A 14,349-nucleotide genomic window follows, 5' to 3' on the forward strand; every position below is an offset into this window, starting at 1 on the left:
CTGCTCCCTATGCCCAGGGGCTCCGTGGGGGGGCGGGAGGGGAGCGGGGGCCAGCCTGCCAACCTGCTCTGCCTGCCCCCCACAGGTGGGGAGTCCTCCGTGAACTCTGTGGCCATGCGGATCGTGATGGGGAGCTGGTGGCTGTTCACCCTCATCGTGTGCTCCTCCTACACGGCCAACCTGGCTGCCTTCCTCACTGTGTCCAGGATGGACAACCCCATAAGGTAAGACGGCTCCTCCTTCCGGGGCGGGGCCGCTCCGCCCGGAGAGACGCAGACACGCCTGGGGTCCCGGCGGCCCAGAGGCAGAGACCTGCTCCCGGAACCAAGTCCGTGATGGTGCTCGCTACCGCATGACGAGCTTCCCTCCTGCCGTGTTTTATTTCACGCACAATTAAATAAATGTATAAATTCATTAAATACTATTTTTCCGAACATGTAAATGCTTCTTAGACTAATAAATCAAAACATTAAAAATTAACAAATTAAGATTTTCTCAGACATTGAAACATTGATTACAAACCCATTTAATCAGAATTTTCCAAACATTCAATTAAAAATAATGAAAACCGCACATCTAATATAGTTTTCAAAACTTCAAATACCTTAAAATTATTTTAAGGACATGCTAATTATCTCAGTGATTAGAGAACTTATTTAACTTATATTTATAGAATTATAAAAATATTGAAACCAGGGACTAGAAATGTTTCTTCATTTTATCAAGATGCTAAAGCTATGGCGTAAAAGAATGACTTGAACATGATGAAATAAACCGGAAATGCCTTTGTGAGGAGCAGATTCCCAGGTTGTCAGTTACCAGAGAACTTGGACAAGGTGAATGCATGTTGGACATGTGGTCGCTGAAGGGACCAGGGACACAGGTGTAGCCCACACCTGCGTGGGCACAGTATCTGTTTCAGTAGCACCTCGTACTTGATCCCCGATTAGAGTTTTCTCTGTTTCTGCTTGAATCTGTCTTACTCACTATCATCATTTGGATTCTTTGGGTCCACAGCATGATCAAGTGACTCATCCTGCACCAGCTTCTGTGGCTCCCAGCTGCCAATTTTAAAACAGTTGTATTGAATTTGTTGGGTTGACATTAGTTAATAAGGTTCTGTATCCCAGGTGTACAATTCTGTAATACATCATCTGTATGTGTGTTGTGTGCTCACCACCAAAAGACAAGTCTCCTCTGTCACTGTTTATCCAACTGCCTAGTTCTAAGAGTTCAGACTCCTTGAGTAGGATTCAAAGTTCAGTATGATATGACCTAGGTTTTTGCAAACTGACATTCTCCTTGAGATGATTGCAGATTCATATGTGGGTGTAGGGATGATGCAGAGAAATCTCGTAATACCCTTGAACCAGTTTTCTTCCAAGGTAACATTTTATTGACATGATTCAATTGACTGATTCTGTTTGTATGTCTCCTCTTGTACTCATTTCTATGTGCATGTGTGTGCCCGCGTGTGTGTGCTCACATTTGGTTCTGTACAATCTTGTCACGTGTAGATTTGTGTAGCCACCATCACAGTAAAGATCTAAACAGCTGTATCTCTATGAGGATACTTTGTATCATCATTTTACAGCCACGCCCTCCTTCCTGCTTCTCCAGTCCTGTTCTGAGTCCCTGGAAACTGAAATGTACTCTTCATTTCTAAGTCTGTCATGTCAAATACGCTACATAAATGAAACCATACCTTTCGGGGTGGGCTTTTTCATCGGCATTATTGTCTGTGTATAATAATAGTTGAGTGCGTTTTGCTTCTCAGTAGCGTCCGATGTACCGTTTTCTTTCATGGTTCACCCATGGAAGGACATCTGGGTTGTTGTCCATTTCCAGCAATTGTGAATAAAGCCACTGTGGACATTTGTCCTTGGGTGTGCCCAAGAGGGCAGCTGCTGGTCTGCGTGGTAATTGCGTGCTGAGTGTGATGAGAAGCCGCCTGCTTCCCGGAGTGGTTGGGTCACTTTGCTTCACCGAGCAGTTTCTGTGCGTCTCTGCCCGCACTCAGATTCGTCATTATGTTCCTTTTGCTATTCTGGTGGGCATGGAGTGATACCACGTGGTTTTAAAGGCATTTCCCTGATGACTGATGATGTTGAGCACCTTTCCAGGTGCTCCGTGCTCTCTGTTAGTCACCTTTGGTGAAGTATCTCCTTAGGCATATTGCCCGTTTTTGACTGGACGGCTTGATTATTACTGTTGAGTTTCGAAAATTCTTTATGTATTTCAAACACGAGTTCTTTGCCAGGTAGATGGTTTGCAGATATATCCCACCACTCTGTGGTTTGTCTTTCAACCCCTTAACACGGCCTTCCACAGAGAAAAGGTTTTCATTTCTTTGAGGTCCAATTTACAAATGTATTCTTTGCGGGTCCTGCTGTGGTGTCGGGCAGAACCCTTGCCTAGCCCTGGACCCTGGAGGCCAGCTCCTGTGTGAGTCCTTTTCCCTACAAGTCGAAGTTCTCCATTTCCATCTACAATGGATTTTCAGTTAATTTATGTGTAAGGTCTAGGCTGAGTTCTGTGTAATCCTTTATTTTTTCTCTGGGTCTGGCACCATTTATAAAAAAGGCTGAGCCACAGCGGCTGGACCGCCCTGCCTTTATTTAATAATTTGTTAGACGTCCGTTGAGCATGTTTGTGTGTGTCTACTTCTGAATTCTCCGTTTACTTCCATTGATCTCTGTGCCCATCCCTTTGCCCGGACCACTGTCCTAATCACTGCTGCCCAGGGTCGGCCTCGGTATCAGGCAGAGTGGCTCCTCCCTTCTTGTTCTTTGTCAGCTTGTTTTGACTGTTCTAGGGCCTGCACCTGTCCATACGCATTTCACAATAAGCTTGTCTATGTCTACAGAACACTTCCCTGTGGTTTTCATGGGAATTGCATTAATTACAGCTGGTTTAATTGCATCAAACCAATAGGTTATAATTTGATGAGACTATTCATTAGAAATGAATATTGAATTTTGTCAAATGATTTTTTGACATTGCTTGACATGATCGTGTGCTTTTTCTTCTTTAGTTTCTAAAGACACTAGATCACATTGATTGCTTTTCAAATATTGTATACCTTGAATGAATCTCACTTGGTCATGACTTAGAATTCTTTCATATAGTGTTGGATTTTGCTGATATTCTGGGTGAGGATTTTTGCATTTAAATTCGTCAGAAATATTGGTTCATATATATATATATTTATTTATTTTTTGCTGTTTTTGGTTGGTTTTGATGTGTAGGTAACACTGTACACTATTTTCCTTTCAAATCAAGAGTGAGACCTATGGTTTTATTTCTTCCTGTGTAAGATGATACTAAGATACCTTTATTTCCTTTTCTCTTTACACTTCATCATTTTTTTTTTAAAAAAAAGTTTTTATGGATTTTTTAAAAAGAGAAGAAGGGGAAAGAGAGAGAAACATTAATGTGAGAGGGAACCATGGATCGGCCGCCTCCTGCACGCCCCCTACTGGGGGTTGAGCCTGCAACCCCGGCGTGTGCCCTGACCTGGAATCGAACGGAGACCTCCCTCTGAGTCCACGGGACGACGCTCAGTCCACTGAGCCACACGGGCTGGGCCACTTAATCATTTTTTGTTGATAGATTCTAAGATCTTAGACCCAGTTTACTATGGTCCTTTCTTCTTATTTTCCAAAACCTTTTTATGGTTTCTCTAAGATCTTTATTTGGCATTTTTATTCTTCTGTTTTATCCCATCCTTATCTGTTGTCGTTGTTTGGACTGAATTCTGTCTTCTAGTGGTTTCAGTGCTTGTGGGCTGTCTCTTTATTCCATGATTTAGCCATTATTTATGTCTTTATTTTGCTGAATTTTGTTTCAGCTAGAGTAGCCCTTTGAGCAAGCGTGATTCACTTTCCGAGACGACGAATCTGAGGATGATTTTATGCTGCATGAATGAGGTTTATCTGGGTGTAATATCTCTGTGTCAGAATTTCCCCCTTAGCAGTCTGTGGGACTTGTCCCATTCCCCTTCTTGTATGGCGCTCTGCAGAGAAGCTTGGGGGTGCCCACCGCCCTCCTCATCCCTCCTCCTCACTCCTCCTCCCTCCTCCTCCATGTCTCCCTCCCCTCATTTTCCAGTTGGCTCTTGTCTCCCATCTCATCTTTCTCCTCCTCCTCCCCCTCCCCCTTCTCCCTTTGTACGATCCCTTTTCTCCTGGTGCCTTATGCTCTCCGGCCTGGCCCCCCTCCTCCACTTCTGCCCCGTTCCGTGCTTTCTTCTTTGTAGTTAACCTTAACAATATCCTTCCGTTGTAAAACACCCACCGATATTTAATAACCAACCTCCGTGCGGCTCACTGTGCTTGGGATTGCGTGATTTCTCTCCACGTGCAAAAAAGAAACTTGGACTTTGGCTCGATTTTGTCCTCTGTTACCTCTGCCTTATCTGTTCCTCTTCCCCATGTATCCTTGTCTTGTCTCTAGGAACGTGGACCTCTGGTGTGTTGGAGCTACGAGTTCTCACACCTCTGGTGCATTGTTGGATCGTTTTTAATTCGCTCTCCCTTCTCCTTTTATCCCTGGGGTTCTCGGGTATGTCTTCCACATTTCCGACTGGATTTTCTCCGGTGTCCATCTGTGTTTCAACAATGTGAATGAGCATGTGAATTCTGCTACGGTGTTCATGTCCGTCTCCTCTTCCTTCCTCCCTGTCTGTTAGCATCTTTCATTCCTCAGCCACGAGCAAGAGTCCCCGCTGTAATGCGTTGCACCTGTAGAGAAACAAATATTTAAAAATGTTACTTCATTTTCTTCGCATACATCTTTCTAACAATATGTGTTGAGTATCTTTAATGCCATGCAATATAAATATATGTGTACATTATTTTTTAATGCTGAATACTTTCTGCCTTCGTGTTGTTGATTTTGATGTTTAGTTTGCTTTTTTTTTTTTATTATTCTGGAGGCTTTTCGTGAACAGGTAGATCGGGGCTCCTCGGGTCACCCGACCACACGCCTGGCTGCAGGTAGACTCGTGCTCTCGGAACTTCGCCGTGGCTTGCACGCGTAGGTCGACGCTGCGCTCGAAACTGCCGTAACCAGCCCTGTGCCTTAGTGGAAAACGCTCCCTAATGAGTTTTCTGCTAGTGACGGAGTATCCGTTTCTAGAATTCTGGTTGATCCGGTCCTTCAACGGGAAGAAAAGCCATAGTGTAGCTCGGTTTTAACCTCCTTTCTGCGTTTCTAGTCTCTGTGTCGAGGGCAAATGCCGGTGGCCTGGGCTTCTGTGTGCCGTGTCCTGCAGAGCCCCAGGAGGCCGGGGGCTGCCATTGCTGCTGCTTTGAGCAGCTCGGTCTGTGTAGATAAGAAAGAAAACCCACGGAGACGAGGCACTTTCAGAAAGCAAATACCCCTGCCTAGTGTGGCTCAGCGGGTTGGAGCGTCGTCCCATACACTGAAGGGCCATGGGTTCGATTCCCAGTCAGGGCACATGCCTACCTAGGCTGTGGGTTCAATAGGTTTCTGGAAGGATGATTGATACATATTTGTCTTCTACCCATGTATCTTTCTTATTAATCTAATTGATCTTCAACCTATACATTTCCAAACTAATGGAAAACTATTCAATGATCATTGTAATCCCATTTATAAATACTAGTAGTTACTTTACATACACATTTATCCTTTATTTTGTTAATGGGATGCCTCTCGTTGATTTGTTTACAGATGTTAGACCATCCTGCATCTAGAATGAATCTCAGTGGGTCACGGTGTATAATCCTTTCAATGTGTTTTTGAATCTGGCTGCTAACATTGTGTTGAGAATGTTTGCATCTATGTTCATCAATGATATTGGCCTGTAATCTTCCTTTTGCTTTTTCTGTCGGGGAAACGCAAGCTTTGTGGAATGAATTTGGAATCACTTTTTCCTCTGTGATTTTTTTTTTATCCTCACCTGAGGACATTTTTTTTGCATTTATCTTCAGACAGAGCAGGAGGTGAGAGAGACACATCAACAGGCTGCCATCCACACAACCCCAACTGGGGCGGGGACAAACTGTAACCGAAGTACATGCCCTTAGCGGGAACCGAACCCAGGTCTCTCTGGTCCGCGGGCCGACGCTCTAACCGCTGAGCCAAACAGGCCAGGGCTCCTCTCTGATTTTTTCAAGGGAACTCTTTCTTGTGCCCATCCATCTCCACATTTTCAGAGGGGAAAATAAAAAAAGAAAACCTGAACTCACAGTAGTCTAACTGATCCCAAGTTACTTCTCCTTTCAATCACCTTGATGTAAAGAAATAATCATTATTCCATAAAAACATGCTGTAAACTGTTTATTGTAAGTGGTATATCAATTTGTGCAGTTTTATGAAAAACAAAGTCTAGATGACCTTGGGTTTGGTGATGGCTTCTTAGATTCAACACCGAAAGAACAATCAATGATACATTGATAATTTAGACTTCATCAACAGTAAAAAAGATTCTATGACTAAGACACTTAAGAAAATGAGAAGACAGGTCACAGACTGAGAGAAAATCTTTGCAGATGACGTACCAGGAAAAGGATTAATATCCAAAACATACAAAAAACTATTTAAATAGTAATGAAGAAAACACCCATTTTTTAAAAATGAGCAAAAGATGTGAACAGACACCTCACCAAAGAAGACATACTCATGGCAAGAAAAAAAAGCACATGAAAGATGCTCAGTGTCATATACCATCAGGGAACAGAAAAGTAAAACAGAAACAAGATACCACGACGCACCTGTTAGAACGGCCACACCGCCGACAGCGACCCCCCACCCCGCGCCGGTGAGAAGGGGAAGCTCCCGGAATCCTGTCTCCTTGCCGGTGAGGATTCAAAGTGGTGCCGTCGCTTTGGGAGCAAGTTGGACAGTTTCTTACAAAACTAAATGAGTGTGCACCAAGCGACCAGTCATGCCCCTTGGAATTTACCCAGATGCATGGAAAACGCATATGAACACAAAGACATGCACATACATCTGTATACCAGCTTTCTTGACCAAAATGTGGAGGCAGCCAAGGTGCCCTTTAGTGGGTGAATAATGACCAGTCTGTGTCCACCCAGACAGTAGAATACTGATCACTGCTAAGAAGAAAGGAACCATCCAGCCACCAAAAGACATGGAGGGACGTTACATAGTGGTAAGTGAAAGTCTTATAATAGATAAATGTGACACACACACACACACACACGCATGGTCATATATGACAGAGACATAGACGTGGGTTTTGACGAGACCTGTGCCAGTTTTAAGACCTTTGTGGGTAGAATGGGAGACAGTGTGAACTGGGCAGGGCTGGTGACCAAGCAGAACGAAGAAAGCCAGTGTAACGGTGTCTTCCCGGTCATGCTGTTAACATTGTGTCTAGATCGCCCTGGACAAACCCACAGCCTCTCTCTGCAGGCTGAACGCAAAGGCTGTTCAACGTGGACCTTTGCCAGTTTGGATGGGAGGACACTCTTTTAAATTCTGGCATGTGGATAACGACATGGAACAGACGAATAGGACCTGAAATTACCTGACACGTTTTGGGGGTCAGCATCGTCCTGAACATACTTAAAGTTAACGGCCCCGGGATGGCACTCTGCGGCTGTCCTGCCAGCTCACAGTCTCATGTGCCCACCTTCCTCCATCAAGCCATCCAACCTGTGCCCTCGGGCCTGGGAGACCCCAGGGACGGGAATGAGGAGGCCCGTGGGTCCCCGCCGTTCAGAGCGGGGCGCACAGAGCAGCGCAGCGGGCGTGCACGGGGCCCCACCTTCGCTCTCGAATCAGGCGGCATCCCCCTGGGTCTCTGAATGATGTTCATTCACGTGGAGGCTGGAGAAGCATGGTCTCTGATTAGGACAAACACCTCTAACATTTCAGTAACCTGAAGCGACGGGCTGCCTCGAACAAATGCCTTTTAACTGAGCTGCAGATCAGTTCTTCTTGCCTTCGGGGCACAGCAACTTGGAAGAGGAAGGCAGAGCCTATTACCACTATTATTACCATTACTATTATTATTTTAATCTTCACCCTGGGATATTTTCTCCATTGATTTTTAGAGGCAGTGGAAGGAAGTGGAGGGCGAGAGACAGAGAGAAACATTGATGTGAGAGAGACACATCAACCGGTTGCCTCCCGTATGCACCCCGACCGGGGCCAGGAATCAAACCTGGAACCCAGGACGTGCCCTTGACCAGAAATCGAACCTGCGACCCTCTGGTGCAGGCCGACGCTCTAACCACCAACCGCACCGGCCAGGGCAAGGCAGTGCCTGTTAATAGCAACGGAACGTGGGACTCTCCCCATGCCGTGAAGAAGGACGGGTCTAATCGGACCCGAACTCCCGACACCAGCACCGAGCTGAACACAAGTACTGGTCTACCAGCACTTTAACCAATGGTGCCCGGGGAGGAGGGGGCGGGAGAGGTGCCGGGGGAGCCGGAGCGAGGCAGCTGCTGAGGGGGGTCTCCCGGCGGCAGCAGCCGAGCACACCCAACAGCACGCCCCGAAAATCTATTGTTTGCCGGTGAAAACAGTACAGTTGTGCTTTGGAATCGCTCACCGTGAATAGCTCTTGCTGTGTTGGCTGCTGTCATGTTTCCGTCGACAGTCGGAGGGAAAGCCGTCCGAGCCCCTGACCAAGCCGTCAGGTCCGGCTTGTTTCCCGTGAGCTAAGCCAGTCGGAGCAGGACAAGTACCGTGTCGTCTCACTCATTTGTGGAACGTAATGAACGGAATTAGCTGTCGACCAAAGAGACCCGGAGACATGGGAGCAGGGACAGACCGAGCCACCTCAGAGGGGTGGGGTGGGAGAGATAAACCAGAGAACTTCTGTGCACGTATGCACCACCCATGTACGGGGCACTAGGCTGGGCGAGGCGGGGGGTCCGTGGGAAAGGGGGGCACGCCTGCCACACTCCCACAATAAAAGCCAAATGACGAAGGAAAAGTTCTCGCAGCGCACGAAATTGCCGCCGCCGAGTGTTACGAGGGACAAGCGAACAGGCCCGTGACATCGCGGTCAAAGGCTGTTTCCCCGGGAAGACAGTGCTGAACGTGTACGCACGGGATGGCCAGGTGTCATCGTCCAGGGGTGAACTCTAACAGGAGACAGTAAACTCCACAATAGTCAAAACGCTGGCCTGGTGCTCTCAGAAGCGGACACGAAGGGCCGCAGGGCGGTAGAAGGGCTGCGTGAGGCTGTCGACTGACGGCGTCACCAGCATGTCCAGGACATGACACCCACAGTGGCAGCGTCCGCCTCCTGGCCGAGTATTCTGGGGACCACCCAGGTCGGATCACTCGTGTCCTTAGAGTTGAATCTCAGCGACGTGCAGAAGGACGACATGCGGAAGAGTATGTCATCTGCTCTACGTTAAATCAGCAATCACTAGAAATCATCTAGAAAATCCCCAGTGAAATTTAAATCACATAATTCCAAACCTATGCGTTAAAGAAGAAAAAAAATCACAAAAGAAATATAAAGAATATTTCTAACTAAATTATGATGACATCACAGCATATCAAAATGTGTGGAATGCAGCGAAAATGGTGTTTAAAGGAAAGGCCAGCCCTGGCCGGTTTGGCTCAGCGGTTAGAGCATCGGCCCACAGACCAGAGAGACCCGGGTTCGGTTCCCGCTAAGGGCACGTACCTCGGTTGCAGTTTGTCCCCGGCCCAGGTTGGTCGTGTGGGTGGCGACCAGTTGATGTATCTCTCTCACATCGATGTTTCTCTCTCTCTCCCTCCCGCTCTGTCTGAAGATAAATAGAAAAAAAAATATCCTCAGGTGAGGATTAAAAAAAAAAAGATAGAAAAATAAGAGCAAAGTAAACTCAAAGTAATTTAAAAAATGGAATAGGTGTAATAACAGAAAACTAGCAACTCAAAAGTTGGTTGTTTGCTAAGTTTAATAAAGTTGACATACCATTGATTAAGTAAGACTAATTAATGAACATAAATGAAAGAAAACAGAAACAATATCAGGAGTGAAAGTGGGGATTTTACTATATCTTTTAGACATTAAAAGGATAATACAAAAGTATTATGAACAGCCCAGCTGGTGTGGCTCAGTGGTTGAGCATTGACTCTGCACCAAGAGGTCGCTGGTTTGATTCTGGGTCAGGGCACGTGCCCAGGTCGTGGGCCCGATCCCCAGTGGGGGGCATGCAGAAGGCGGCCGATGATGTTCTCTCTCATTGATGTTTCTATCTCTCTCTCCCTCTCCCTTCTTCTCTCTCTAAAATTAATAATAAAAAAAAAACATTTAGAAAAAGTTTTATAAACAAATTTAGGCCATTATATTCCATAACTTAGATGAAATGGATAGGTACAACTTATGAAATCTAATTTAGAAGGAAAAAATTGGAGTATTTATTTATTTTCTAACAACCGTGGATTTGTGGGCCTTCACCACAAAGGAAGGTCCGGGCTCAGCTGTTTTCATTGGCATGCACTGAAGTAACACTAACCACAAACTCTTTAGAAAACAGAGACTGCTTTGAAAATAATTTAATGGAATTGGTATAGCCCTGATAACGAAAGCTCAAAAATATATTACAAGAAAACAAAGTCACCGACCAATATTTCCTGTAAACTTAGATGATAAAATCCTCAACAAAATAGTAGCAGCTTGAATCTAGCAATAACCAAAAAGAACCGTACGTCGTATTCACGTGGGTTTTTAGCCCCAGAACATTAGCTCGTTTCAGTAATCGAGAACCAATCAGTGTGAGTCACCACATTAGCAACATAAAAGACAAAAATTATATCATCATTTTGATTAATGCAGAAAAGCATTTGACAAAATTCAATACCCAGTCATAATTAAAAATAAGCAAATAAAAGGAAACCTCACAACCTCATAATGGGTACAGGGAACTGACCCCTAATAATGTGCTTAATGGTGACTTCGAGACTGCTTCCCCCCAACCAGGAACTACCTGGTTCAGCAGTAACAGGCATAGACGGCGACAGCTCGAAAGAGACACACAGCCCTGCCCTGGCCGGTTTGGCTCAGTGGTTAGAGCGTCGGCCTGCGGTCCAGAGAGATTGGGGTTCGGTTCCCACTAAGGGGCACGTACCTCGGTTGCAGTTTGTCCCCGGCCCTGGTTGGGTCATGTGGGTGGCAACCACTTGATGTGTCCCTTTCACATCGATGTTTCTCTCCCTCTATTCCTCTCTCTCCTCCCACTCTATCTGGAGGAAAAAAAAAAAGAGAGAGAGAGACACACACACACAGCCCTGGCTGGTTTGGCTCTGGTTAGATCGTTGGCCCGTGGACCAATGAGTCATGGGTTCAATTCCAGCCAAAGGCACATACCCCTGGTCGGGGTCGTGTGGGAGGCAACCATTTGATGTGTCTCTCTCACATCGATGTTTCTCTCCATCTCTCCCCCGCTCTATCTGAAAATAAATAGAAATATATCCTCGGGTGAGGATTAAAAACAAAAAAAGAGAAAGAGACCCATACAGCTGTCTTTATCTCCTGATGACATGAGGATCTTTGTAGAAAACCCTAAGGATGTTGTGATGCATTTAAGTGTAATTAATACATCGTCCCAGGTTTCAGGAAACCAAGTGACTCTGCAAAAACCAATTGTTATCTTTATATACTAACAACCGACAACTGAACAAAATTAAAACTACCATTCCAATAGCATCAAAAGTATAACATTCTTAATAATACGTTTTTAAGAGGCGTATAAGAACTATACTCTCAGCGGAGAACTTGCTGGAAAATATTGCCAAGAGAAACTACAGAAGTTCTAAGTAAACGTAGAGATATCCAACATTCATGGACTGAAGTACCCCGTCTTCGCAATTGAGATAGAGATTCAAAGCAATCCTCATCAGAATCCCAGCAGACTTTTTAAAAGGGTAAACTTAACAGGATTATGCTAAAATAAATGGATATCAAATAGGGAAATTCGTTTTGAAGAAGATGAACCAAGTCGGAAGACGAGCGGTACCTGATTTCAGGACATCCGACAGGGCGGTATTGGCTCTGTCTTCTCTTATCTAATCTCCCTTCTCAACACTCTGGTGCTGCCCTGGCTTCTGTGTGCTTTTCTGTGTCCACATTTTGGGAACATCCCTGCATGTCATCTAGGCCACACGGACTCATCCTCCAAGTCCCGGCACACGGTCCCCCCCCGGCCACGGTCAACTTTCTGGATGCTCCTCAATGTAAATCACCCTTTTCTCTCTGTCTCTCTCATAGACGCCTGCACTTTTCTTTCTTAGCAACGACCACATTGTGTGGCTGTGCACTTGTATGCTTATTTTTTGCTTAATGTGCATCCATACTTCCAGATGATGAACTCCATGGATCTGGGGACCGAGCGTGTCCCCCGAGGTCTAACCAGTGCTCATCACCATGCCTGACACAGCTCAGGTACCATAGCAAACCCCATAGACTGGGTGCGTCCATGGACAGGAGCTATTTCTCAGTCCCGGAGGCTGGGAAGTCTGAGGTCTATGGGCTTGGAGATTTCACTCCTGGGGAGCACTCTTCCTGGGTGCAGCTGGCCCCCTGCTCCCTGCTGTGCCCTCACAGGGGAGGGAGAGAGGGGGCTCTGGTCTCTCTTATCTCTTCATGGGGTCGCCCCTTTTATGACCTCATCGAGACCGAATTACCTCCCGGAAGCCCCACCCCAGAAAACCATCACATGTGGGTAAGGACGTGGACATGTAAATTTTGGGGGAGACACACCCCTTAGGTCCACAGCACATAGTATATACCCAACACATCCGTTACCTGGCTGAATAAAGTGCTCAAGGGGGACTTGTTGTTTGTGATCTTTATAAAGAGAACCAGGACCTTGGGATAGGAGAATTCAAGATATCCGGGCTTAGCTCCGGGGAGGAAATAAAGGCTTTCTTGGCCTCGGATCTGAAGTTGAGTAAACACCCTTGGGCAGTGATGACTTGCTTCTTCCTGGAGGTGTGTCTGCAGTAGCTGGGGATCTCGGCGTCTCCCCTGAACTCTGAGTTGGTGCATGTGGGTGCTCAGTCCTAGGTCACGCACCATGTCCACCTCTGCACAGGAAGGAGCCAGCTTTTGCTTCCTGTGTCTCTCGGATTATTTGTTTTGCTCCTGAGGGCAGCTGTTTCGGTGGGTCTGCCTATTGATCGGCTGGGCGGCGTGAGCAGACCAGCGTGTTCTGAAGGTCAAAGTGGGGCTCTTCACATCTTTCATTGTCCTTTTTTGGTTCTTCTATTGCTGCTGTCTTCACGAGCCCTCAGTATGACATGCAATTTGCAGTCTTTGCACCACATTTGAACCACGAGATTCATGAGCTGAAAAACGCCAGGTTTTACAACGGTGACAAGTCATCCGCAGGGACGAACTAGCTGTGGACGTTGCACTGATGTGTGGGTTCATGAAGGCACAATACGGTAGCAAGAATGATACCTTCAGCAGACTGGGTTTGTAGGCGGCGGGCGTGTCCTGCAGCTCCTGCCCCACCCAGAAGGGCAGCGTCCTGTCCTGTTAGGAAAGGGACCTGGCGGGCAGGAGCCCCTTGTCCAGCAGGGCTTCGCCGGTTCCCAGTGCGGGCTGCAGGGAGACCCCCTTCCCCTGCGCCACACCCAAGGTGCCGGAGACCTCAAACTGTCCCCTCCCCCGCCTGTTCCATTCTTTCTGTAAGGGGAGTTTTTTTCTTGAACGGTTTTAGGGTTACAGGAAAATTAAGGGGAAGGTAGAGACTTCCCACAGGTCTCAGGTTCTCCCGTGATTAACGTTTTGCGCCCGTGTGGTACATTTGGTGCGTCTCCTAATGGCACAGTGGTGGTTAACAGAGGGCTGGGGTACCCAGGGCTCGCCGTTGTGCTGTGTGCGCCATCGACCTGAGAAGTGTGCCCGGCAGGCAGCGTGCACGGCCGTCTCACGGTGCCAGACCCCCGGTGCTGCACCTGCCCACCCTTCTCGCCGGCTCCGGGATCATTCCTTTAACTAAGCAGAAACTGGGGCCCTTCCGAATCCTTACCCGCTCCACCGTGCCCAGTGCTGTCCTAGCCCTGCCTCTCCGGAACGGGCGTCCTCTGTCTGCCAGTGCGGGTCCTCCCGGCCGGATTCCCGGAGGGCCTGCTGGGCGACCACGTCCTCTGCGGTGACGTTCGGCCGTCTGGACGGGTGGCCAGTGCCCCCCGCTCTGTGACCGCCTCCCGCCCAGCCCAGCTCCGCTCTTGGAAAACAGCATGGGTGTTTATGGCAAACTGGGGACTCTGTGCGGCTGTAACCATTTTAATTAGCGTGGAAGGAAAATAATTAATTGATAATGCAGGTACAGTAGCCCCGTCCCTTATTTGTGGGCGATATATTTTAAGACCCCCAGTAGATGACTAGAAAGACAGATA

General features: G+C 47.0%; 1 protein-coding gene across 1 annotated transcript in view; it reads left to right on the forward strand.

Moving 5' to 3' along the window:
* Positions 1 to 14,349, forward strand: part of GRID1 (glutamate ionotropic receptor delta type subunit 1) — a 635,026-nt gene that overhangs the window by 523,867 nt on the left and 96,810 nt on the right. The window contains exon 12 of the mRNA XM_036265264.1: positions 86 to 224. Coding sequence (XP_036121157.1) covers positions 86 to 224 — 139 coding nt within the window. The remainder of the gene's footprint in view (positions 1 to 85; positions 225 to 14,349) is intronic.

This window comes from Molossus molossus, unplaced genomic scaffold (genome assembly GCF_014108415.1).
Source record: "Molossus molossus isolate mMolMol1 unplaced genomic scaffold, mMolMol1.p scaffold_m16_p_17, whole genome shotgun sequence".
Taxonomy (NCBI): Eukaryota; Metazoa; Chordata; class Mammalia; order Chiroptera; family Molossidae; genus Molossus; species Molossus molossus.